Source organism: Oryzias latipes, chromosome 3 (assembly GCF_053564925.1).
Source record: "Oryzias latipes strain Hd-rR chromosome 3, Olatipes_Hd-rR_3.1".
Lineage (NCBI taxonomy): Eukaryota > Metazoa > Chordata > Actinopteri > Beloniformes > Adrianichthyidae > Oryzias > Oryzias latipes.
Genome location: NC_136239.1, coordinates 21,939,706 through 21,966,362, shown reverse-complemented (window position 1 = coordinate 21,966,362; position 26,657 = coordinate 21,939,706). Strand labels below are relative to the sequence as shown.

The 26,657-nt window shown below is 38.2% G+C and overlaps 1 protein-coding gene across 1 annotated transcript in view; it reads right to left on the bottom strand.

Annotated features, from left to right (window-relative positions):
* igdcc3 (immunoglobulin superfamily, DCC subclass, member 3) overlaps positions 1-26,657 on the bottom strand; it is a 63,932-nt gene that overhangs the window by 20,256 nt on the left and 17,019 nt on the right. The window contains exons 3-6 of the mRNA XM_004067122.5: positions 8,642-8,786; positions 8,422-8,552; positions 8,111-8,248; positions 4,408-4,566 (exon numbers count right to left, since the gene is read on the bottom strand). Of these exons, the coding sequence (XP_004067170.1) occupies positions 4,408-4,566; positions 8,111-8,248; positions 8,422-8,552; positions 8,642-8,786 (573 nt within the window). The remainder of the gene's footprint in view (positions 1-4,407; positions 4,567-8,110; positions 8,249-8,421; positions 8,553-8,641; positions 8,787-26,657) is intronic.

The following is a 26,657-nucleotide window of genomic DNA, read 5'->3' as shown; positions in this document are numbered from 1 at the left end:
AAATGTTCATCAGAAACTTGCCACTGAGGTGTGGGTGGGGCTGTTGTGAAAGTAAGTTTCCGCTGACATCCCATCAACCCTTCGTTTCCACTCTCTCCCGCTAGCTTCCAGCTGCTCACATCCCCAAACCAACACTAGAGGTATAACAGAAATAGGGTATCCTGTTGTAAAGTTTTGAGCCAGATACCAGGTTGAACAAGGAAAACATAGACGTACATGGATCCATTGGTCTGCAAGTGGATGCATTGGCATGGAGCAGGGAGACTTTGGCCCTTCACACTTTTCACGTCACAACTGAGAGCTTTTTATAATGGCATTTTTTCGTCTGCTCCTGATTCATCACGATTTGAATCAAGAAATACTCAGAAACGCAGTATTAATCTTAAAGTGTTTTACATATATCCTTCATCATAATAAAAGGCTACAAGAACATAATAAAAAACAACAAAAAACATGATTTTCACAGATCTTTAAAAACTAAAACATGTGAGCTGTGGCTCAAAAAGTGACCTATTTTAAAATGGTCAGCCCTTAAGCAGAATTCAGAGGGGGGCTGAGAATAATTAGCCCTTACGTGTGTAAGTGTCCAGGTCCTGTCCACCTGTTGTAATTTTCCATACCTGCTTTAAAGGTGTGACTCCTGCTTCAGCCTATATGTGTCTTTAGTTTAATAAAGCAGTTCAATTCCACCATAAATGCAATAAACTTCTTTTCTAAACTGAGTCTCACACTCGCAGAGGCATCATGCAGGTTTTCTCCAGCCCACATGTATGGACCACCTCCTCCAGAACTAGAAACTGATCACTCCTCTGTCACATGAAACAGCTCCAGCAACCATTTATTCTGAGCTAATCCTGTTTCTTTGTTTCCAGAAATCGATAACAAAAACCAAAGACATCGACTCATAATTAACAGCTGTTGCTTTTCATCTTGTGAGTTGTGAGGGAAAGGCTTGTCTTGGACCTGACAACGTGATGGAATATTGATCATCATCAATACTGATATGCACGGGGGCAACATGTGGTCTATCTGATCAATATGTTAGAAAGCAAAAGCTGGGTTATGTTTTTGCTTTTCATCCATTAATGCACAAAGCCTCCTACAATGCTCTTTTTTCCTTTCATAAAACTTTTCTATGGTTACACTAAATAGACCTGTTGAAAAGGAAAATGGAAAAAGTCTAAAAAAATTCACAAAGCAACATATTTTGAATTTAAATAATATAACTCAAGTATAAGTTAAAAGTAATCATTTAAACATTTACTGTGTAAAAAGTACAATGTAATAGTTTGAACAAATTTTTGAACTAAATCAATACAATTAATGATGATGAGATGCAACAAGAATAAAAGGTACAAGTAAGTAGACAAATACAGCCTATTTTAAATGAGTAAATATACACATTTCTTTCAAGTACAAGTAGAAAATGTTTATCATTAATATGAGCAATTATTATCATTAAAGTATGGTTAAATAAATCAATAAACCAATATTTTTAACTTATTTACAGTTGTATAACTTATGGGAGAACAATTATCACAGAAAAGTACTTTAGTTAATGTAACTGAGAGACTGAAATTGCCATTGCTTACCTCTGAAATTCAAATCACATTTTGATTATACATTTTTCCAAGATCTGTTTAATTTTATTTAAGATTATGTAATTTGATGAAAAATCTCATCCAATTGTAGTTCATGTAACCAATTTGTGTTTCAAGAGAGCCGATAACAGTTAATGTAATTTATTGTTCGTGTAATTAAGTAATCTGTTAATAATAATAATACTAATTACATTCCATGTGACCTATTTATACATTTGATTACAATCTGTGCAGTCTTTATAGTTTGAATATTCTGATCACCTATTAAAAAACGAGTTCATTTATGCTTTACTTTTGAATGTTTTCATTGTTTTAAAGTATTTCAGTGTTTGTTCTCATTTCTGTTTTATTTTGTGATCTTTAAAGTACTTTGGTCCTTTTAGTTGTAAAATTTAAAAAGTGTGGAATCGATTGGAGGGTTTTAATGAACAAAGGCCTAAAAAACCCAAACATTTCTGATATTTATATAGCTGTTGTGATTTTATATAACATACTTTTCCTAAACCAATAAACAAATATAACTTGTTGCTAACAAGAGGTAGAACTACGCATTTAGTGGGATTTAAAGGGGCTATAAAGAGAAAGGCGGTGCTTCAAAGATCGATTTGTTTTACTTCCTGGTAGGAAAATTAGCTGTGAAAATAACTAATATTCCATTAAAAAAAATCCTCCTTTAGTGTGCCAAAGGTAATATATTACCATATAAATGAATATAGTTTACTTTGAAAGGCTTAAGAAAAGCATGATATGGGTCCTTTAAAAAACAATGTCTGGCTCATACTAACAGAAACAATGGTGGAGATTATCTTATAAAAAATGAAAATTTAATTGGAGGAAAACATATAATTATGAATAAATAACAATAATTTAAAACAAAACCCAATTAGGAGTAAAAGCAAACAGTGATTGTTGTCACATCCCAACTCCAGCAATAAAAACTACCGAAATAAAACCGGATAAGTTCACAAAAACGGTCAAATTTGGAGAGACGACTAAAAGATTTAAAATATATATTCTTCTAAATGAAATTTAAATAACCTACTGATGCTGAGTGTATTTCTAGGTTTTTTTATGATGTCGTTTAATTGAGATCAATGGGGATGAAATAGCATGTATGCATTGCAACAAAGGGAACAGGGAAATAAGCAATAAACTGAGTGATCCTCAGAGCTGCAGGAATCATTTATTTCAGAATGTTTTTCCTATTTTGTTTTTATGACCAAAACATGACAAAAACAATCAATGAATTGGAATTACATTTCCCAATAATGATAGAGTAACTAGCAACTACAATTCTAAATTTACTACTCATTTTCAGTTGAATTGAGTTCATAATGATGATCTCTATTGCCACAGTCAGAATGTTTTTTTGTGCCAGCCTGATTTCAGTACTTTCTGCTTTTTTTTACCTATTTCTAATCTCCTCTAATCATCAGGTTACCCCATAGTCACAGTGCCTGCAAATGAAAAACAATCTTTTCTCTTATCACACAAGCAACATGCCATAAAATATGTAATCACATGCACCTCCACAAGTGTAATTTACAGCACATCATAGTGTGCCTCCATGTAATAGCCAACACTGGTGAAGAAAAATGTTAGTACCGGTATCTCTAAACTGCAATGTAGAAAACAAATGAAGGTTTTACTGAAGACTTTATAGATTTATGTAGTGGTGTGGATGTAATTTCTCTGACACTGAAACAACCTACTGCTCAAGAGAAAGTCATTACAATCCGAATTCTTCCCCTTCGACTTCTCCCTCTCCCTCAGTTGTAGGGACATGTGGAAGGATAGGGCTGTCTGAAATAGGTTTCTGAATGGGAAACCCTCACAGAGAAGGGGTCTGTATCCCTCTGCCACTAGGGTGCTCTGCGTTTCGCTGTACCACGGAGGAGAAACGCATTTCTTCATGTTGGTGTGCTCTGAAGCACAGAAGTTTACATATAAATATAAATAATGACTTGTTGTTTTAGCCGGACTTTTACAAGTTACAAACGCAATGTTGCTATGCATTTTCCAAGCACTGGCAGCTAGGCGCTAATGTGGATGACCGCCCACTATTGATGATCTCAGCGAATGAGAGTGAAGTCCAAATTAGAAGACGCTATTTTTCTATAAATCTCTGTTTGGAGGGCGAAATGTAGGGGTGGAGGAAGAATTTGGATTCGGCCGTAGAGCACAGTATAAGCAATTACTTCAGCACTGGTTTCACAAATAAAGAAATACTAAGTCTTTTAGTGAGTCAACATTGTTTTCTTATAATTAGGCCATTGAAAAGAATTTACAGGAAACTGGGCCCCTTCAGATGAAGATTCTTGACCCACAAGGAGTGGAGTTTTGGCAGCCGTTCCGTTTACGCAGTCAGCAGTAAAGTTGCAGAGGTCCAAATGCATTCCGTCACATTGATACCTATGATACCTAAGCCTTATGCCATCACCATAAACTGCTGCATTCATGGATTTAGTCAGCATGTAATGTGGATGGAGGCTTACACAACTAACTATATTTTGTGATGAAGCATGGCTTTTTCTGACAATTCTTGTCAATTCATTTGTTAATTTATATATTTTTTTTTACGGTGGCCCTAATATTCCATCATACCAGGCAGGTAAAACAAAATTAAAAAATGTTTTTTTTAGTTCAATATATTCCACAGCATTAAAACTACACACTCATGAAAGAAGTATTACAAATTATTATCCATTGTAATTACAGTAATCCGACAGCAGGTTTCCATTTTTCTGGGGTTTATTTGACCAAATCTCAGTTTGTTTTGTTGTTTCTGTTTTAACTCAGAACTCACCTTGGACAACCAGACGTCCTTGAGCTGTCCTTCGGACGCGGGTCCCGGGTTTGTTAGCAGCGCACACGTAGACTCCTGAGTGCTGTACACCGACATCAGAGATCATCAGGTTCCCCGTGCCAAGCACTTGAATTCCCTCCACCCCGATGGGCCGGCCGTCTAATCACAAGGGGAAAAAAACCAGGGCAGTTGTCAAGGATGGGAAAGAATTTATATAGGGCAAGAAAGAAAAAGGGCTAGGGGCACACATGTGGAGCACACACTGCAGTTAGACATGGTTTAACAGGTGTGTGTTTGCGCTGTAGTAAAGATTTAAGTGGGTTTAAATCTTTTAGGACTGACAAAATGCAGCCACTTTTTGACTGAGGCAGGGTTGTTTCCTCCTTCAAGGATACGACGCACAGAATTAAAATGTGATGAAGACGGCTGCTGCAGCAGCCTCAAGGAGGAAGTAGAAGAAGTAGATTTGAATGTAACAGCAGCTCCTCCTTGGTGCGTGATCACTCAAGTAAGACAAAGTGCTTTCTTTCATTTTTCTCTAAAATCTTTGGAGTAAATTTTACTTTTAAAAGCTTTACTGCTTTTTTTTTTGGCTGCCACCCTGGGGACCAGAGACTTTAACAGCAACTTCTGATCTTCTGTCTCCTTCCACAACCCACAGCTGCCTTCACTCTGCCAGTGCTGTAATTACATGATAAGCTCACACTTTTTGGCGCTCGCTATCTGCAGTGTCAAACCCCACAATGGCTTCAATCTGCTTGTGATATTAGCTGTGGGTCCAAGGGGACATTCTAATCCCACCTATGATTACCATCTGCAGCCTGTAAGCCTGAATGGGTCAGATTTGATGTGTGAAAAAGGCCAAGCAGGGGGGCAGAAAGATGGGCACCGGGTTGGACACATGCAGGGGAATGGCCACCTGTTAGAAATGCAAACTGACAGTGTCATTTCAACTTAGTCGTGATCTATATCCCTGTTTTTCGAGCCACCGAGACATTTGCACCAAATAAATGAAACTAAAAATAAAAAGATAAAATGAGTATTTCCCTTCTACCCGCTCCTCTTTAAAACATATTTCATTTTAGTTATCGTCCTGCCTCAACAGACAATGTGAAAGATTGGCCCTGCATAAATTTGACATTTGAAAATCTGTCCCAACTGATTTTGTCAGAGAAGAAATAGAATAAAGTGGATGACAGAATTAAATCTAGGTGCAAGATCAAGCATAAATCTGCCATCCACAGAGGTCTTAGTGATGAACAGTAACTGGGAGTAAAGGCTGCAGCTCAGTGGATTAACCAGCCATTAGCCATTTTGTCGGCTGTGAGTTAAATCCCCAGGTGTGACAGTCTTTTTTTAATTGGCCGAGAAACTTCACCCAATGTTGCCCTCAACCGTAAGACACCTTTAAAGTGCCACTCCAATGAAAATCATGTTTTGGGTGTTTTTACATGTTCTTGTTCTTGCTGCATTTTTCTTCTGACGATGGAAAACATATATATATAGAAAATTAAGCACAAAATTGCTTTTCTGAGTATTGAAAGTAGTTTGACAAAGCTTGTACTTGTGGCGTAGAAAATATGCTGGGCGGGCCACAAGCGCCCTGCTTCGCTCCATTCTGATGCATCCACTTGTAGACGAATGGATCTGTGTACGTCTTTGTCTTCCTTGTCGGAGCTATCCAAACTGTACTGAATAGCTGCGAAATTGCTTGCCATGTTTGTTGCATAGCTGATGTTAGGTTGGGGGTTTGAGGGGGTGTAACCAAGCGGAAGGGAGTGTAAACAGATCAGTTATGGGAGACAAGGAGAGCGTGTGGCCACAACTCAGAGGTGAACTTCTGATTAACTCCTGCCGCTCTGCAGAAGCTATGTACGACACAGCCCCCCCCCCCCCCCCCCCCCCCCCATTTTGTCCAAAAACAGCATAATCATAACTAAAAGACCAGTGGGAACACTTTTGAAATAGATGAATGGGGTGGTATTTTAAGTTTTTGTGTTAAATGTGATGTAAATGTAACAATGGTTCTCAGTCTAATGACCTAAGCTACAAACTGATATTAATATGTGAAGAGCATGTTCTGTGAATAATTGTTATTTTAATAGCACAAGTTGGAATGCATGTTTCTGAGCTTATTTCGAATAATACAGTACTTTTAGTCAAGGACATGAATATGAAATATATTTGTTTGTCGTTTCCTTTTTATTTATTTTTTTCAGAAACTCTCAGGTCGGCAAAAAAAACCACTTGTAACTTGACCTGGAAATGACCTTCACTGGAGTTATTTGCTAATTATTTTGCATTTAGTAGATATTTATCTTATTAACCCCTTTTCATAACAAGATTTCCACTAGAGTTTGACTAAAAGTTTACAGAGTTCAACAATACATACTGTAGAGATGATTTCATAAATTCAACTCAGATATAGTCAATAAGGTCAATAAAAAAATACAGTGTTTATATGCCAAAATATTCAGACCTAAATATAAAATCTCACTATATTATTACATTTACTCAGAATAGGACTGTATAACCAAGATAGCCATACAAGTAGGTTGTCACGTATCATTCAGGACGTCGGCTAATTTCATGTAAACTCCAGTGTGATTTACTGAGCAGCTGCTGGACTGGATTGTTTAGGCTTTTGCTGGTTCTAAAGTGGTTGGAGATCATTTATGCTGATCACAAATAGCACACAAATGACACAAACTTGGTTACCATAAAGCACATCTTAGACAGTCACTCAGTAGGAGCAGCAGAAAAGCTGGAATCTGTAAAAACACATGTTCTCCACTTTAACCTGTCAAATTGTTTTTTCTGCTGTTGTTGGGAAGATGGGTTTCATTGCCATTTCTTAAATTATCATACATTTTATCTATTGAGAATTCAATAGCTTCTCGTCTGAAAGGAATTTTTTTCTTTCTTTTTGCACCGTTTTTTCTTTCTTTATTTCTTTTCAACATTGTTCAGCCAGCCACTAATTAATTTAACGTTAGAAAAAAGACTGAGCTCAAACTAGCAGGCGGTGGTATTCTTCAAAGAATAACAACAAACTCTGGCATTAGGCAGTGACTGATGTGAAACTATCAGATTCATTATGCAGCTTATCCCAGCCTGCCTGCTGTAATCTAATACATACAAATCCAACTGTGTTTGCATTTCATTGTGGCAGCGTTGTGCAGTGCAATACCCTCAATCTGATTATGCCTAACTGCTTGGGAGGGAGAGCAATTTACATTTGGAACAGCAAATCAAGTTGGATAATAGGTAAAGAAAACAGATACGAGATGGAAAAAATTTTCATGACAGACTTTGAGTGATAGTTTAGAAAGAAATGTACATGGAAGGAGGAGAAACTAATCTTATCTGTCTCAGCATCTCACAGCAAATTACTCAGAGGCTTTCCAGCGCTGAGAAGATGCTCGCTGTCACAAGAAGGTTGAAGCGGGTGTTCATCGGCACAGAGTTAAACATAATATTTAGCCCAAAAGTTGAATGTCTTTCCCTTTTGCATGCACAACAGATTTACTGTACATAATGTCAGGTGCACACACCTCTTTTACACACAGGATGATAACATCTGCACTGTGAGGAACTGATGAGAACGCTACTTTAAGATTTCAAAGGGAAACGTGGGCAATGTCACAAACAAGCGAAAGGGGAAAAAAATAATCGACTGCAGCTTTGAGGCTATTGTTCTCACCTAGTCTGCTCCAGGACACAATAGGTCGAGGATATCCTGTAGCAACACACTCCAAGATAGCAGTCTGGTGAACGGTGAGGGTTAGGTTTTCTGGGCCGACCAGAATCGTGGGCTCTTTGTAAACAGATGACAGGGAGCCTGCGGGGAAAAGAGAAAGATGCACTTCAGATGGAAAGGTGCTGATTCTCTACAATCCTGCGACAGAAACTACAAAATATTGAATGTATCTAGAAAAATGTCGACAAAGGTAGATGCAATGGAGTGCTAAAGTTTCACACACAGGCTGTATGCGAAACTAAAATGCATTGAACCTGAAACGGTTAGGAGAGCCTCAGCGCTGTGCTTCACTCCTGCACTGTTGTGAGCCACGCAGCAATACTTTCCACCGTCTTCTTCACGCAGTCCTGTGATCTGCAGAACACCTGTCGGCAGAAGAGTGTACCTATAGGAGAGAAAAATGCAACGATCCATTATCTAAGAAGTGTTGTCACTTAAAAAAGAACATTTAACCATGCTGTAGTTTTCCCCCACCTGTCGTTTTCAGTGTCAACCGGATGGCTGTCTTTCTCCCAGCTGATGACAGGCTCTGGCAGACCACGAATCTGACACTGGAATCGAGCGACGCCCGACTCCTCAGCATGCACCGACTCTGGCTGGACATGGAAGTCTGCCATAGCTGCGAAAGCAAGAGAAGGTATGGAACTTTAGAAACATCTCAGCCCACAAACAAATGAGGCACAAAGTGGTTTGGTCATAACCATTACATTTAAAACTGAACGTAATATAACTATTGCATTAAAAATATTAATGTTTGTAAAATCATCAGTGATGATGTTGTGGTACCCTAAAAGCCTAAAAGTAAAGAATTTGACACTTCTATTCCTTTTTTAGCACACAGAGCTTCAATTTTTTTTTAAATCATTATAAAAATTTCATTCTGTGCAAGAACAATGTGACAGATGTGTTTCAGCTAAACATTCGATTTTCTTGCAGATGTGGTTCTAGGTTTTTTTTACTTCTAATTGCATGGTTACATTGCAAGTACACAAGTCTACAATATCAGTATCAATATATCTCCAGCTGTTTTTCACAGTCGTTTTTCACACCTAAAGAACAAAAGCCTAATTAGAAGTGGAGTCAAAAACAAATTCATTAGGGAGAGCAGCCCTCTTCTTCCTCACCTACTCAACCTTCTTTACAAGGGTGTCCTTTAAATGTCAACTGTAATTAACTCCAGTTGAGGAAGAATTGTCTGAACATTATAACTATAGCTTAAGATAGGAGTGAGAGGCCTTTATTATTTGATGACCTCTTGTTCCGGCATGCAGCCTGTTTTAGGTCATTAGTATCAGGAAAAGCATTAGCAGCAAATTTTATCCTTCCATGAAACCACTTTCTTTTTTTTGTCTTTCAACAAATTCAATGTTGCTTTAAACCAGTTGCATCTTTAGCATGCTTGCTTGTTTTGCATAAAACTTTTGCTTTCAGAGAGTTGTATGTACGATTTGAACTAGAGCCCTTTCAAATACCCCGGGCTTAGGCCTGATTGCAGCAAATGTCCTGCCCACACATATAACCAAGAGGGCAAGAGGACCAGAGGGCAGGCAGAAGGAGCAAACGCTCTGTGAGACTGCAGGCTGTAGACGAGTGATCCCTAACAGCAGCTCAGTGTCGTGCTGGAGGACAGCAGGGGCATGGAGCTGCTCAGGCAGCTCATTGAGCAGTCTGTGACCCTGATAAAAACTTTAACCAAACTCCTCTAAGTAGTTTTAAGTTGCAATAAGCCATCCACATGGTTAAATATTTTTTAAACATACTATGTCTTCTGGTTTTTGCTGTTTGCATAATTTTAGAGTGTTATTCCTTCAAACTTCCATAAAAGTCAAATTTCTTTTTTTAATGCAGCAACTCTCACAGTTTCCCAGCAGCAAACACTAGACAACACAGGCAAATTAAACATAACACCCACCAAACAGATGTGAACCCATTTGATCACATTATGCTGCTTTATAGGCACTCAAACATGAAGAATCTGTGCAAGTGGAGCAAAAGTCAACACAATGGATGTTTGTCCAAATACAAATTATAATAATCAAATTATATATATGCAAATTTGCAACAGAAAAATAAAAAAACAAACTAAAATTATTAGAATATATCGTTCGAATGAAGCTATAGGAACAAGTGTCTTCCACTTAAAACATGACTTTCAAAAACCTTTTAGAACTCAACAGCCAAAGATGTTATTTTTCACCTGTTCAATGTCACTGTAGCTACTTCTCGTCAAACAAAACCACCTACCTTTTCAGTACCGTTTCAAGAAGCATTTCAACCACAACTTGTGTTCTATTGATTTTCTCACCGAATATTTGCTTTTTTGCTGTCAGCCGTCATTGTTAGAAAATGGTTTCTCAAGCTTCTTTTTTAAAAATACATTACTCTTTGAACAAATATGTTCCTGTTTCAAGGCCGGTAAAAGTACTACAATGCAGTCCCTGGGCACTGGCACTACTCAAACCCTAGCCATTTCGGAAATATCCTGGAAATATTGTTATTTTTCGCAGGTTTGAAATATTAAATTAGAGAAATGGTACAGATATCCAGTCAACAGAATGTGCTTCCATCCGCCTCACAGGGCAAATAGACCTAATATAAACAAAAGATAATATTTAAGTCCCAAATTTCATTTTTTTTTTCTTTATATGTATAAAACTCGTCTCCTCTCAGACCACTTTCTATGTTTGGCTTTACACTGTGACCACATACGAGGCAATACACAGCCATTTCCTGTTTGTTAAAAAGTGGTTGTGAGGGGCCGAGAGTGTGCTGAAATCTGGCAGGAAGGGCCCTTGACCAAGCAACAGCATGTGACGAGTTGGAAACGTTGACCTGTTCCAGAGAGCACCTGATACTTCACCAAGAGAGGCAGTACTTTGGAGCAAGCTGCAGCAATGCAGCAAAGTTTGCAATTATTCTGTTTTGGAGCTTAATCAAAAGAGCCACATTCTCCAGCACGGCTTGACCTTAGAACTCTGGATGGATGCATATAGAGATCTAATAGTAGATTTCAATTCAATTCTATTTAAATAGCACCCAATTATAAGAAAGGTCAAGTCTGGGTAATTCACACAGCAGTGGTCATAACCTTACAAAATTACAGAGTGAAACACAACAAATCCCCTTTGGCAACACGTGGCAATAAAATGAAGTAAAACTGAGCAAGACTCTGGGTAGGCAGGTGTCTGTTTTGAGCAGGAGAGGTGGAAAAAAAAGACTGAGACAAAGATAATAAGGCCTAAGAGTATTTCTATGTGCTTTTTTTAATTTTCAAAGTTCATTCTGCTACATTTACCTTGTGGAAGATCCTGAAGTGTTTGAAAATGCAAACTGTCTGATTGAAAGGTTTAGATCTCACATCATTTTGTTGGCAGTCCTTGTTGGTATTAGACAGCTTTGGAACTAATTTATTGGCCACTGTAAAAGTATAGAAACTTCTTATCACATGCAAACGCTGACAGTAAAATGGAGTAAATAACCTGCATAAAAGATACTAACATTGAATTATCGCAGAAAGCCAGCTTGACATTAAATCAGACAATTATGGGCAAAAAAGAAAAACAAAAGGAAAACAACAACAAAAAGATGAGACTGACAGATGGGATCTAAGAAGCAAACTCATTTTTGTGTTGACAACATTTTAATTAACTTTAACCTTGTTTAATGTTTGATAGAAAACATGAGAGACTTAATTCACAAGCAAATCAGTCTTTATTCATTCTAATGTAAAACAAAGACACTTCTCAAAACAGTTGCAGTTCAATTGAATTTTGAATCTCAACTTTATTGCTTGGTCCTATTTAGAATTATCGGCTCCACAATATCCTTGCTGGCGTGAAACTTGGTGCAATCATAGTCAACCAATTAATTATTTTGTGTTGATGTAAATAAATATTATATTATGAATATGTAAAAATGAATGGATTAATAAGGGATATGGATTAATAAGATTTTCTTCTACCCACTCCTTTTTTGAGAACCTTAACACTTTGTGTTAATCATGGTAAAATGGTGTATACCGGTACTTGTAGAGTGCTTTACTACTACCTTCCTTTACAGTCACAGTACAGCACATTCACACACTGATGGCGCTGCCAAACACAGGCCCCAACCTTCCACCAGGGCCAAGGTGGGGTTCAGTGTCTTGCCCAAGGATACTTTGACATGTGGGAGGGCAATGCAGGAATTGAACCTGCAATCTTCCAATCAGAGTTCAACCACCCTAACGCTGCACCACGGCCACCCACCATGTTTACTTAACTATATTGTGCTTAAAAATAAAAGAAATTAATCAATCAAAACTAATTTTCAGTTGACCAGTAAGCTAAAATGAAAGCCATGAAAGTCCACTCATAAGAAAGATGATAGCATTAGTAGACTCTTGTCCAAATCTTCTACAATCATTGATTGAGAAGCATGCTGTGATGCTGAAACCGAGCACCCAAATGTATTTAAAAAAAAACGAAAATAAATAAAAACTGAAGATGCTCCTAAAGTGAAAGCAACAGCCACACAAAAACAAAATGTTCTTTAAGCTGAAGTCCCCAACATATGAAGCCATAAACTCCCAACAAGACCTTAAAAGTTTTTCCATTACCAATAACAAAAAATGCACCAGAAATTACTTTAAAATTGTGTGAGTAGGGATGGGAGATATATCATTCCAGTATCGGTATCTGTAAATGAGCATAATTTGAGTTTATCTGTTTCGGTCCAATATTTAAAACTTCTACCGATATTTTTCTGATTGTTTTCAGAAACACTTTATTTTTTAAATGTATACTTGTTCCTAATAGATTTGGAAGGTCAAAATTAACATTTACCTGTTTTCAGGTAAATGTTAATTTTGATAGATATACAATAAATCTCTGGCAACGGGAAGCATATGGTTTCCAGCTATGTCCAATATAAAATAAATGGTCTGAATGCTTTCAGATATATTTCTATGAAAGTTTTAAAGTGATAAAATACTTGTTACTATGAGATCATATGCTGTATGTTAAAAATGTGACAATGTGATTGTCCAGTAAAAGAAAAGTTATGCATTTCTACTAAAGAAACAGAAAGGAAATCTAAAATTTGAGTTAACGTTGGCTATTGACTACAGTTGCAGGGGAAATATCGGTTATTGGAATTGGCCGGAAAAAAATTACATCAGCCCATCCTTAAATTCAAGAACCAACAACTACCGGTACCTCCTTTTAGCAAAAGACAACAAAAAGAGTTAGTTAGAAATGACTAGTTTGACAAATTAACAGGGAAAAAATCTGAAACTTGTCCCCAGTCTACAAACTTCATCTGGAGGTAAATTGTGGTTATTACTGGTTTTGAAAAATGATGTCATAGGATAATGACACATGGATGTGTGTGCAAACACGCAGATGTTCATATTGGATCCTCCATGGGTACCAAGAACATTGGAGCACTCGAATGCACCAAAACAAAAGGGGTCCAGTACATGAAGAAGCTGTCCTGTGCAACTATGCCAAGTAGTCATGGTGTCCACTGATTTGGCTTTGTGTATCTCTGGTGACACCACCCCCAAAGAGGCCCCAACCTTGGCCTTCATGCATAAAACATGGTTTCTCTGAGAGGCCCACCACGCCCCTTGCAAATTTACAAAAAAATACGCAAATTTCACGATGATAATCAAGAAAAACTGCACAGATGAACCCATCAGTTTCATTAAACGTAAAGGGAAAACAGCCTTTGGTGATCCACACTGCAAGTTGTGGAGTCACAGTTGACAACGCCTTCCTCAACAACGTGCTGATATAAACAGATGGAAAAAGCGGCTTCAATAGAAACACAATCATATCAACCCCGCACCCCCCCATCCCATCCCCTCGCTTTAAGTAAAGACAAACAAGCGTGAGGGAACAAAGGGCTTTCAATTACTTCAATCCATGGCCCCCACAGACCTGTTCAGCCATTGTTTTTTAGTCTTCCTTTGCAGAATGTTGACAGACCTTCACACATGATTAAAGACTGTCCGCAACCAGCATGACGCCCCTGGCCCAAATGAGGCAGGTCTAATTGCTGCAGTAAGAGAGAGAATGGATGGGTTGCATACTAAAAAGAATTCCATACACAAGTGCGCGGGGAGGAGATTGCTTCGCCAACATATGTTAGACAGTTTCTCTGTGACACCAACAAAAGAAGAATGATTATGGGAATTATATGAAGGAGGGTCACAGACAGGAAATGTGGAGTAGCTGCGCTGTAAATCAGATTTTGTCAAAAGTGAGAGGCACTGTCCCGCTGTGTGCCTCACAATAAAGCATCAAGTGGTTCCAAAAGGAGTCAAAATCAGGCAGAAATTAGCATAAAAATCAGCCTGAATGGGCCAACTTTCACCTGCTTAGCCTAGAGCAGCACAAAGACACAAGGAATGAGAGATAGGCAAGTGCAGATGTGGAATTGTCGATTATCGGATTTAGAGACCAGTAACAAGCAGTTAGTATTGATGAATTCAACACTACAGGTCATGTACAGCACAACTAAACTTCAGGATTTGCAGGCTTTTCCCAATAAATCACTCACATTTATAGCCTCTGAGAACAGAAGTACTTTCAAGAGAGAATACTGAAATTACTTAGGAGTGAAATTTTGCCAAATGGTGTGAAAAGAATGATCCATTCCTTTTGTACTAAAATAGATAAGCCTGAGAATATAATTTTCTCACACAATGCCCACTTCATGGACCAAATCATGCCGTCACATTGCGTATTTTATAGACCTGAGGATGTGTTTTTTCCCTTTGCTGGAGACAGTGCATTAATAAAGGTAATGATGCAAATGGGGAGACAACCGCACTGCAGCGCCAATCAAGCTTTCAGCTCCAGCGCGAAGCACCAGTGAACCTGGTGATGAAATATCACTGCCCCCTCTTCAACCCTTCATCTCCAACCAACCCTGAACCCCCCTCATGCATTTGCACAGCTCTCCACTGCAGCCTTCACCCAACTCCCAGAAGTTCCCTCACACCTGTGACATCATTAGGCACATGTTGTTCAAGCAGGAGCGATGAGTGTCGCATCCCACCCCGCCCCCACCTTGGCGGGCCAGTAAAAGCAAGATGAGGCCCATAAATAATGGGGAAGGTGTACGGTGCAATTCCAGCGTGAGAGCTCACACTTCAACTACCTTTAAATAGGCATCCTTGGAAATAGCGGGCTCTGTGTTGGGACCCTCAAGATGGCATTTTAATGCAGATGTGATATTTTACTGGCTTACCCCTCCCTTTCCTACCCCCTTCTATAACCATACGCCCATGCTTAGGCAGCGCTGTGATCCATCTGCTGGTTTGTGGTGTGTGATGCTTATCATCCACGAAAGGATAGGTTACACATGGTGGGGAGCGGAGGGATGTTTTCCCTGACACACACTCATTCCCCTCTTTTAATGCTTTGTCACCGCAACACCTTCGTGTGTCAGAGCCCGCATGAGCGGGCACATCAATTTACCAGAACATCTGCTACGAGAAGCTAAGTGACAGATGTTCAGATGTATATGAGGCTCAGGAGCCAAACCAACCGATCGTTTATTTTAAAGGCACCCCGGCCAATATTTCTGTAATAAAATATATAAAGCAGAACCTTACAGTTATCTCTAGGAGTCCAGCTTGAATGTTTTTTGCTTTGCATTGCTTTATGACGGGGAACCTCTCATGGCGGCAGTAAAAGAAATGTTGTGGGGCAAATGTATTTTAACATTCATACTAATTTTGACTTTATTGCTTGTATTTAGGAAGGAAATATTTTATTCCAACAGAAGATTATACTCCTACTGCCCAGCTGTCATAAGCTACAGTATAAAAAGTGATACAAATAAAAAAAGATTTTCTTTTTTTTACTCTCTACAAAGAAAATAATCTCAATTTCTCAGATAAAAAAACACATTTTCTAAAATGCTCTTGATGTTAACATACTAAAGTTTCTCCTTTTGATTACTAAAGAAAAATACAAATGATTTACTGTTAACACAAACTGGTTTGCAATAATTTCTGGTTTGCCTGTTTGTTGATTGCAGAATTGATGAATAAAACCGAGTTTGTGCGCGAGGATGTTAAATATATGAAGACTGATGGGTGCTATTAAGAGTCCCAGCAGGAGACAGAGTGAGCAGCAGACCTTTATAGAGATGAACAACACACTAGTTATGATGCAATCCAAGATGCCCTTTCAAATGATTGGGCAGGTGAACACCCTGAAAGTAATTTCATATTTCGGTAAATGTTGGACTAAATACACAGTCTAATGCAAGTTTTTAAAAAATATATTCATCAAGCAAAACAATAAAGTTGTATTTATGCAACCTTGGTTTTAAATGTGCAGTGAAATATTACTGAAAGCTCTGCTTCTACTGTTTTAACTGTGGCATTCTTTAAAATTTGATCTGTTTTCTTTTAGTGTTACTATTATTCTAATTTTTTATATTAGCATTTATTGATTACTATATTAAAACTTTTAATTTTACATATTTCTAAAATATTTAGATAATTCTAAAATTATGCTCAAACTGCAATTTCAAATATAAAAATATATAATATATATATAAAATATATAATATATATATAAAAAAAAGCATATATGTGACATAGAAAGTACATTGGACAGGCCATAGCCTCCCTGCTCCCAGCTTCAATAACGGCAAGGGGGGCGGGGTTGCTCCATGCCAACGTCGTGCCTGCATCTCAAAGGTGAATTTCTAATGAACTACTGCCGCTCTGTAGAAAACGTTGTCCTAGATTACGATAAAGATTTTTTTATTTTTGCTAAAACAGCATACTCATAATTAAAAGACCACTGGAAACACTTTTAAAATAGATCAACGATGATCAAAATGGGGCTTTAAACAATCAAAGAATAAAATCTAGATCACAAAGAGAGTTGTTAATTTTTTTTTATTTTGAAATGTGTCAAGACCGTCTTATAGGATTAATTAAACTTGTAGGAAAATGCTTTGTTGTGAGGTATGTGAGGTACCCCCAGGGGTACTAGTACACCTATTTGAGATAAAATAGCTTTAAAGTAATATACACATTTTTATATTATAATAAACGTGTGTTTATGATGCTATTTATTACATTTTCAACTTGATTCTGTTTTGTTCATGGTGTTCACACTTTATCAATGCACTATGGTCTGTGCTTTAGTGAGTTTCTCTTGTCATTTTGTTCTGACAAACAGTAGATAATACTATGACTGCCGATGTTCATGAACGCATGAACCTTCATAAATAAACTTGATAACTGCTGTCAGCAGAACAGAATCATCAATTTGTCTTTGATTCCATTAAGTAGATATAACATACTGCACAAAAATATCACAGCATAGGCTCACTTCCTATTATCTGGTATCTTAATTTTGTTTCTCTTTTGCCCCCCCTGACTTACCCTATCAACAAAGCAGCAGCTTTCACTGCCCTGCGCCTCCACCTTACTACTTTAAATTTAAACAGCACCCCCCATCGCCCACCCTCCCGCTCCACCCAGTGGCCCCAAATCTCCACACTTAGCTCCCAACACCTACTTCAGCATACAGCTTCTAATTAAAGAGGGAGTCATTGAAACTGAACAGATGCTAAAAATTAAGGGATTATTCAAATTATTCCAAGTCACGGCTTTGTTAGATTAGAGACATGCATAAAAGAAAACGAGTGTGGGAGCCGTGGGATGGAGGATGGGAGGTATCAGGGAAAGGAGGGCTGAAATAACATACAAACCCGTGACATGAAAAGCTGAATGGATTTCAAATTAGCTTCAAGTGTTTCTTCTTGTTGGTGTCAATACTGTTGATGTTGTGCCTTGGAAAAAGAAAAGGAAAGAAATATAAAAAGTGTTTGAAACTTTGAAATCGCATGTACCCCTAAGCAATTACTACAGGATTAGATGTTTAAAAGAGAAAGAAAGAAAAAAAAATAGCAGACCCTTTGTATCACTTAAACACAAAGTGGACGTAAAACACATTAAACAACTTTAGACTTTCTCTCTATTCAATCAGAGAAATGGCTTAAATGGACTCATAAATAGTATCTACTCTCCTAATGTAGAGACTTTTAGTCGTGTAATCTTGTTTACTAATGCATATCTCACTATTCTCAACATACAGATACTTGGAGCCACTATTCACCCTCCAGGTCATCACCAGAGTCCTGATCTAACAAAGTTTATGCCTCCACCACTTCGTAATTAGCCGGGATGATGATCAGCCGCCTGTGTTGCCTGTGCAGCTGCTCCTGCACCAGCATTGACGTCCTTGTTCTCCAGGGTAACAGAGTAACACTAAGCTACTTAGACATTAAAACAGTGCCTCATATGGATATCTTCATCTTCCACTATAACATCCATAACATTTTAAGAGGATAACATAGTGACTAGGAAGCTGCCATGTCACTCAAAGTTAAAGTACGTTTTTTCTTATGAAATGAGACTATCAATATAAAAGATCTAAATAAAAGGTCTCAAAAAGCTTAAGTGAAGGTACTTTGTAATTTTAGCTGACTTTGTGTTGTTGATTTTCCCTTTTTCTGTCTTTGTTCCTATTTGTTACAATTTGTGTAAAGAGAAACATTAATTAAAAAAAAACTGAGCTTTAAGACCCACTCAATCATTTTTTTGATCTATTTAAAAAGTGTTCCCAGTGGTCTCTTAGTTGTAATTATGCTGTTTTAGCCAAAAGCAAAAACCTGTGTTGTTTCGTAGGACACATTGTTTCCAGTAGGCAGGAGTTCCATGGAAATTCACCTCTGACTTGTGGGCGAGTAAGCCTTCCCTCATTTCCCATCATCCATCATCAAGGAAAACGGAGACATACGTGGATTCATTTGTCTGCAAGGGGAGGCATCAGAATGTAGTGCAGCAGAGAACACCTACATCACTGTTGCTTTTCCAAACAACATTTTGTTCATCTGCTCCCAAAACCATTTGATGCAATTTTCACCCTATTTATATATATGGTGGGTCTTTGAGGTGGTTTTATTTATCCAAAAAAACAATAATTATAGTTTTAAGGTTTTATTAAGGAAATGTAGGGGGTAAAGTTTGATAATGTATCATTTCTTTTTTCTTTTCATGAGCAGAAATGTGATCAAATGTAATCACACACCCCCATCCCACAGAAAGCATCTACCCGGTAAGTCGTTCATATTTTCACAGACACATCGTTTATTTCAGCTTTGTAACAAGCAAAGATTTAAAATAAATTCTCAAAAGGGGACCAGATAAAGAGGATTTGTGGACAGAGACATCTCTGTCAAAGAGTATAGTCTTCCACTGGTGGAGCCTCAAATCCTCTGCTTGAAAGAATTTGATCTCTTCTTAACTCAGCCCCCTCCTCACTTTGCCCTTCTCTCTGCCAAATTACCATCCCATTAAAGGACCCTGAATGACGGATAAAAGTTCTATCCCCTTGTTGAAATTGTCAGCTTTCTGTTAACCTCTGAGGGAACGATTTCTTTTCCAATCATGTTTATCAGGAAAGTTAAAATTATATTTTTCTATTTAAAAAAAATGATGGGAGGAGTCTCACACTACAGACCAAAGTAACTTTGCCCCCCTTTTACTTTAACACTTGAAATATTTACAGCTGAGAATAACCTTAGGAGGACCAAACATATTCATAATAATATTAATTCTACATCCGATTGCAGTTTGTAAAACATTATCAATTTTGTATTTTACCAGAAGCATAAATAAAATAACTTATGCTCCTCCTTGCTACCACCTCGTGTAAAATCTTATGAATCCATCTTTAACAGTTCATATCCTTGTTAAATCTGTGTCAATTACTTGCTCCATCCGCCAAAGAAAACCCTGATTTCCTTTTGGTGTTTGTTTCTGTTAGTGATATTTTAAGACCTTAGGCTAAAAAAACATCTACATTCAAATGGAAATGACGCTCAATTCCTCCTCAGATGGGGCAAGCCCCCTGTTTTGTGAAGTCAGACATGAGAGAGGCCCACAGACAGAATCAGACTCTGATTAACAACCTGGATAGACGTTTTGTATCACAATTTTTCACAGCCTAATGCTCATTACTTTCCCCTCATTAGAGGACAACTGTGGAAGTACGGGGCCACTTTGAGAGGACAGCGATGAATCTGCCCAGTAGAAGACTTTTTTATTCCTGATTGTGGATTGCTGCTGAAATGAATTTACCGTTATCTAGTTGCCTCCCGACAGTGTTTACAATCCATCTCTCAGTGACTTAAAGGGTTTGGTTTGATCCTGGAGATAGATGGATGACCCAGCATCTGGCACTCCCACGGGAAATCTGAAAGACGCAGGGCGGGTCCATGCGCTTCACTGCCCCTCACGGCCCTCCCTCCCCCGCGCCTCCCCCACTCAGAAAAAAACGCCAGGGTCCCCAAATGACTGAAGCGGCTGTGTAAATCTCCCTCCGTCACATCAACAAACAGACACACAAGAGGAGTTCTTCCAAGCGGGAGGTCCACTGGGCCTCAGAGGTGTGGTTCCCACTGGGTATTTATCTGTCTCACTGTCCAAGGCAGTTTGCAAGTCTTCACGTCATTTTACCAGAATGCAGTCTTGTCACAAATCGGCACAAACACATCCATCAAGAGCGTGACAAGTTCAAAGTTTTGAGCTGTCTCTTTATCATAAATCTACATTTTTCAAGTTGGACTCTGTTCATGCATTTCAGCAAAAAAAAAAACCCTGGCTATATACAACTGAGTCCTACTTGTACAGTTTTAGCACTCGATCCAATGATTTCTTCTAACTACATGATAAGGGACTTTATTAGTTGCAAAAATGAGTTGATGTTTGATTCTCCTGCTGAAGTAAACAGTTTTACTTTTCCCCTAAAGCTTCATGCAGAAATGCTTCTGCTAGAATTTACAATTTATTAAAGAAAAGAAAAATGAGCTAACGCTTTATGCTCTTTCAAGCACAGCACTTTAAGCAGAGGCTACACTTTGTCACCATATAAAAGTGCTTTTCACTTTGAATCAAACACACTTTAGACCTGATATTTTTTAATTTTATAGGAGACACATATTTTGTGAGCTTTGTTTTTCAATGTACACATCTGACTTGAATAAAAAAGGCCAAGTTCTGTTATTATTAAATGTCTCTGTTAAGTGCCAAAGATAAGAAAACCCACCTACTTAGACTTAGTTCAAGTGTTTGCAATCTGTATACCCAAGAATATTCAGTCTGGTCTAACAGTTGTGTACTTAAATCTAAGGATTTTCTCAAGGAGAAGTTTGAGAAAAATTGCCCTAATCTTATTTTATTCTCCAAACTCTCAGGTAGGGCTAAAAAGACGTATTTTAATATTTTTTCAAGACAAGAAAAACAAACTAGGATACAATATTAAAAGCTGCTCAGAAACAATTTTCCATATGCGTTAAAATATATTTGAAAGGATGCTGCCCCAAAATTGCATTTTTTCACATTCTCTATGAAGCTCCACAATATTCCATAGACCAAACCAAATGTTGGGGTGTTTTTTTTCTGAAAAATACTCTCTAAAACTGAGTTTGAACATCTGTAGCTGTGATATGATTTAGCCACCTGTCCAGGTTGCTGTCCGCCTCTCAGACAGTGACAGCTGGGATGTGCTCCAACTCCCTCAGGTGGGCTGACATGGGCATCTCTGTCAGTCTAAACAACTTTATTGTCTTTGTTTCAAGAGTGTGACGTGAACTCTATCACACAATCTTGGTCTATTCTCCCAAACAAATGGGTTTCATAGCACAGACTTTAGATGCAACTGATTTTTCAGTTTTAATTTGTTGAAACGTTCAATCCTAAAATATTCCTGTGAGACTTATTGGATGAATTCAATTTCTAAAGTTCCAAATTTAAAATCCAAAACTTTTATGGTTAAAGACCCACTCCAACGAAAATCATGTGTTCTGTGTTTTCTGATGATGAAGGACATGAGAAAATCATCAAAATTGTGTTTCTGAGTGTTTCTTCATTATGGAAAAAACCTTTATTTGTTTCGTATAGTTACACAAAAAATAAAAATAAAAATATATTTTCACCTTTTTAAATATTTTTGCTTAGAGTTAAAAAAGTGTCAAATGCAAACACAAACAAAAACGAGCAGAAAGTCCTGACCTGGGGGGTATTCCAGAAAGCAGGTTATGCTAGCTCCCACGATAAGTTTGAGGCTAAGAAAGTTGATAACCTCAGCTTTCGGGTCAAGAAATGGAGGTATGTTTCAGGGTAGGTCAAGTTACCATGGCAACTCATGCTCTGAACATAACCTAGTCCGGAGCAGGTTTAGTTGAAGCTTAGTTTGTTTACAGAGAGGTGAAGCAGCATGGCGTGTCCATTTGAAGATGATTTAGTGGATGAAAAAGCTCAGATAATACTTTTTCCACCATGAGAGGGTGATAAGACCACATATGGATGTTGGAAAGATAAACTTTTTTACTTTGATCTAACGTAATTATTTGCTTCAATTAAGATAAATCATTTTTTTTGTTAGAAATTTTTTTGTTAAAAATTACACATAGTTTTCAGACAGTTATTTTCCTTTCGTTCAAATTAATTCAATTAAGTAGGTGTAACTTTGATGCTGCTGTTAGATCGGCACCGCAAGGGATTCTGGGATATCATTCCCTTTGCCTGTCTGGACGGATTTGGGATTAAGTGTGGGTTTTTTACAAAATGTGTTTAGTTGTATAGCTGTTTTACTGTGTTTCAGCGTGTTTGGCCGAGCTATTTTGTCCTACTATGCTTACGTCTCTGCACCATGAGTGAGAGTAAGGGAGAGGATGATCAGTTTATATAGCACCCCTACCACTTAGTGCTGTTATGACAGTGACGGAAAATTCTTTAGTGAGTTTTTGCACTCGGTGCATTTTTTTTCCGTTCTTTTTATTGTTGTAAAAATGAGCATATCTGCCGGCTCAAACTTAGACATATGAAAGTTCAAGAAATATAAGTAATTAAGATGGAAAAAAGATTAACGGAGTAATGTGACATTTAGTTAGATAAATACGTAAATTTGAGTTGTATAAACAATTATTGAGTTTGAATAAATTTAACTAAATTATTTAAATTATTTTTCAGCCTTGTTACTTTTTTAATGGACTTATAGTTTTTAACCGCCGTCAATAAAATCTCAGACTCCGTCTCACTTCCGTCTCAAGTGTCGCGCTTTCTTTTTTTTTCTCCACGCGTTTCCATGGTGACTCCAGAAATCGGCGATCTATTGAGAATGTCTTTATGTACCGTGCGTTAACCCAGGGTTACCAAGTCGAGCGTAATTACGCCAACTCATATCCGGTCTTTTGGAACCGACATACCCAGAGTAAGCAAGTTCAGGCGGATTTCAGCCAGAGGTCAGGCTCAAGGTCAGGCTAGTTTAAAGATGCTTCCTGGAATACCCCCCTGCATGTCATCAGTCCCCTGATGTTTATATGTATCCAGACTGTCGACTGTCAATGACGCATAACTTATCAGCGTTGTGCAGATTTTCTCCTCCCTCTCCCTTACAACTGATTCAATCCTTGACTTCCTCATGAATACAACTCTGTGTACTGTTATGGCTTTTCTCCCATTTCATAATAGCTAGCATGGTATTAATAGATATTACACCCACTTGTTTTATCTAACTTACTATAGAGACTAAATGAATGAAGAATTGAAGTCTGCATTGGATGGATAAGAGCATCACAAGAGGTCATGGCTTTAAATGGCAAAGAGAATGAGATAATGCAACATGTGCAGATGTTCTCCATTAAAGCTGACTGCATTGTTCATGTAATATTCAGATGCCAGTCATGTCTCACCTTAACAGTCCACCTGAAACATGGAGAAAGCATAAATCACGCATGATTGCTTCCACACATTTAGGATAAACAAAATGAATGAATTCCTGATATTCACAGGAACCAGTCTGTATCTCTTTGTCTCTTACTTGAACACACACACACACACACACACACACAGGCACACGAGCATCACTTACACCCGTCCGTGCTCCATCAGCTCTACTGACAACAGTAATGAGTTTCTTCTCTGTGTAAGCCAACTGGCACCCACTCAGGGGAATTTTTTAGGCTCAACTGTGGCCATTAATCACAATCCTGGGCATCTTGGTGCCATTGCCTGTGTGGCAAACAGGAATGCACTGGCGGGGGGGCACGGCTACAACACAGTAAACGAAGACATGTTGATTGTGTTGAATACAGATGGAGGGGACTGATGAGGAAGGAATGAGAGTGAAATGCAACTGTGATGGTATGACAAACAACCTGCAGCTTGTTCAGGGCAAGTTTGGGACTCGGCTTCTTTTGAGCAAAACAAAGCGTGAAAGGATACATTTCCACCAAGGAGATGGAGATAGATGCTGAACATAAAGTGTAACAAGGCTGGTGGACGATTGTATACCAACAAATTCCAAAAATGTGTTGGGTGACATCAAAGAGCTAGTGAGATAATCAGAAAATAAGCTGCTGCAATGACAGCAGCCCTTTGTGGACATGGAGCGTTTAACGCAATAACCACAGGAGCCGCAGCCATTATGATATGAAAAATTGCCATCAGCTCGCCTTGTGATGGGAGGATACAGGCACCACTGTGTTCCTGTTATCGAGACAGCAGCAAAGCCTCCTTTTCTTTTGCCTTTCGCTGTTTTTTTGCCCCTCCCTTCGTTCCCCCCTCTAGAGGCTGCCAGCTGACTGCGGTCACCGGGGCTGGCCATTGTTGCCACTTCGCTCTCTAGAGAAATACAGACACCCCCCCAACCCCCCTCCCAAAAAAATGAATAATTCTGATGAATGCATGGTAATATATGCCATCAGCTACCCTCTCGTCTCCCCCTGCTCATCTCCTTTTGTGCACACATGTGTAACACCCCCCAGCCACGCCCACTGCACGGATTCGATCTCACGGCAAATCATGAGGAAAAAAAAGCCGCGGTAGCACGGGATGGAGAGGAAACGCAAGTGCGAGCGCTGTCAGTCCTGCTCAGCTTTACAAGACAGACTGCGAGAAATGAAAGCCCTTTGTCTTTGGAGCAACCTATAGAGTGGGCAAACAAAGCTGATGCAGATAGTATATTCACTCGTGCAATTGTTCCATCAGATAATGAAGTACCTTTCTCAAGGTCTGTAAAAAAGACAGACAAAGAGCAGCGCCAGACTGAAAGAATGGAAAGAATATTTTTGTCTGTAAAAAGAATGCCCCCAGGGCTGAACAGAGTGAACAACAATATGAAATAAAATCTTTATAGTGAGTCCTCTGTAAATTAAATTCCTGTCAGTCAAAGAAAAAAAAAAAAAGAAAGACAGTAAAGGTAAACAGTTACATTCCTATATAAGGTTTTCAATAAGGTTTCCAATTTCTCCTTTATATATCATTTATTTGACTTCATAAGTTTTTACTTTGGACTCATGCTTTGTCAATGGCGGCAGAAAAAAGGCTTTTGGCATATTAACCACATAAAATACTGAACAAACCTACAGAGAGAAATTAAACTAAATCACTGGGAATTGGTGCAAACCCAATATAGTCCAATGTGAATCCTTCTGTGTCTTCTTTTTCACTTTTGCAGATTAAAAAAACAAAACTTAATAGTTATCCCTTAATCCCTAACAGGTAGTCTCATTAGGCTTAAAATACTAATGTTACAAAGGAAGAAGTCATGTTTTGCACAACTTTGGTTTTTTATTCACTTAATATTACAATTAAAAATTGTTTTCTTTTTTGTTACTGTTCACCCATTATATGTTTTAGATTTTCAAAATTATAAATAAACACAAACAACAATTTATTTCAAAGGCTTCCTTTTAATATTTGTTTTTCTTGCAATTCTTCTTCACACCTGTATGATTCTGAATCCGACTGTCAAAGAAAACAAACACGATGTATGACATTATCTGCTAACTTCAAACACGTGAGTGACCTGTGGCTCCCTGACCATCATGCTCGTCTCCTTTATTCATTGCAGTGGATGGGAGGGAAAACTACCATAAGCTGTCAGACATAAGCACATATCACCAGCTCGTCCAACCCACCATCAGCCTGCTAAGCCTTTAAAGCTGTCTTCCCACTCACAAATAATGCCCATGCTGGAAAATGGAGAGGGCTATTACTCTACAACCATCATGTTTCATCTTTTCACGCTGCAGCAGTGAAACAGCCCACCTTACAACTTACTAGGTTATGACATAAAAGTCCTTCTGGAAATGGGAAAAAAAACTGGAGATCCAGTTATAAAAGATGATTAAAGACTTCAGTTGGATTCGGGGTGCAAATATCCCTTATGTGTTTTTTAAACAACTCAAACAGGCTATTTGAAGCATGTGTTTGCATCTTCTAAGGTAAAGGAAGTTTTATGTTTTGACTGTGTTTTACTAGATAAAGATTATTATGTCCATATGTTGGAGTGCACGGTGCAGCTGCTGTTATGCACAAGCAGCAGGTCAGCGGATAGTGTGTGCCGTGAACAATCATGAGCCTGAGCATGTGTACGGTTTTCTGTGCATTTATGTGATCCTAAGT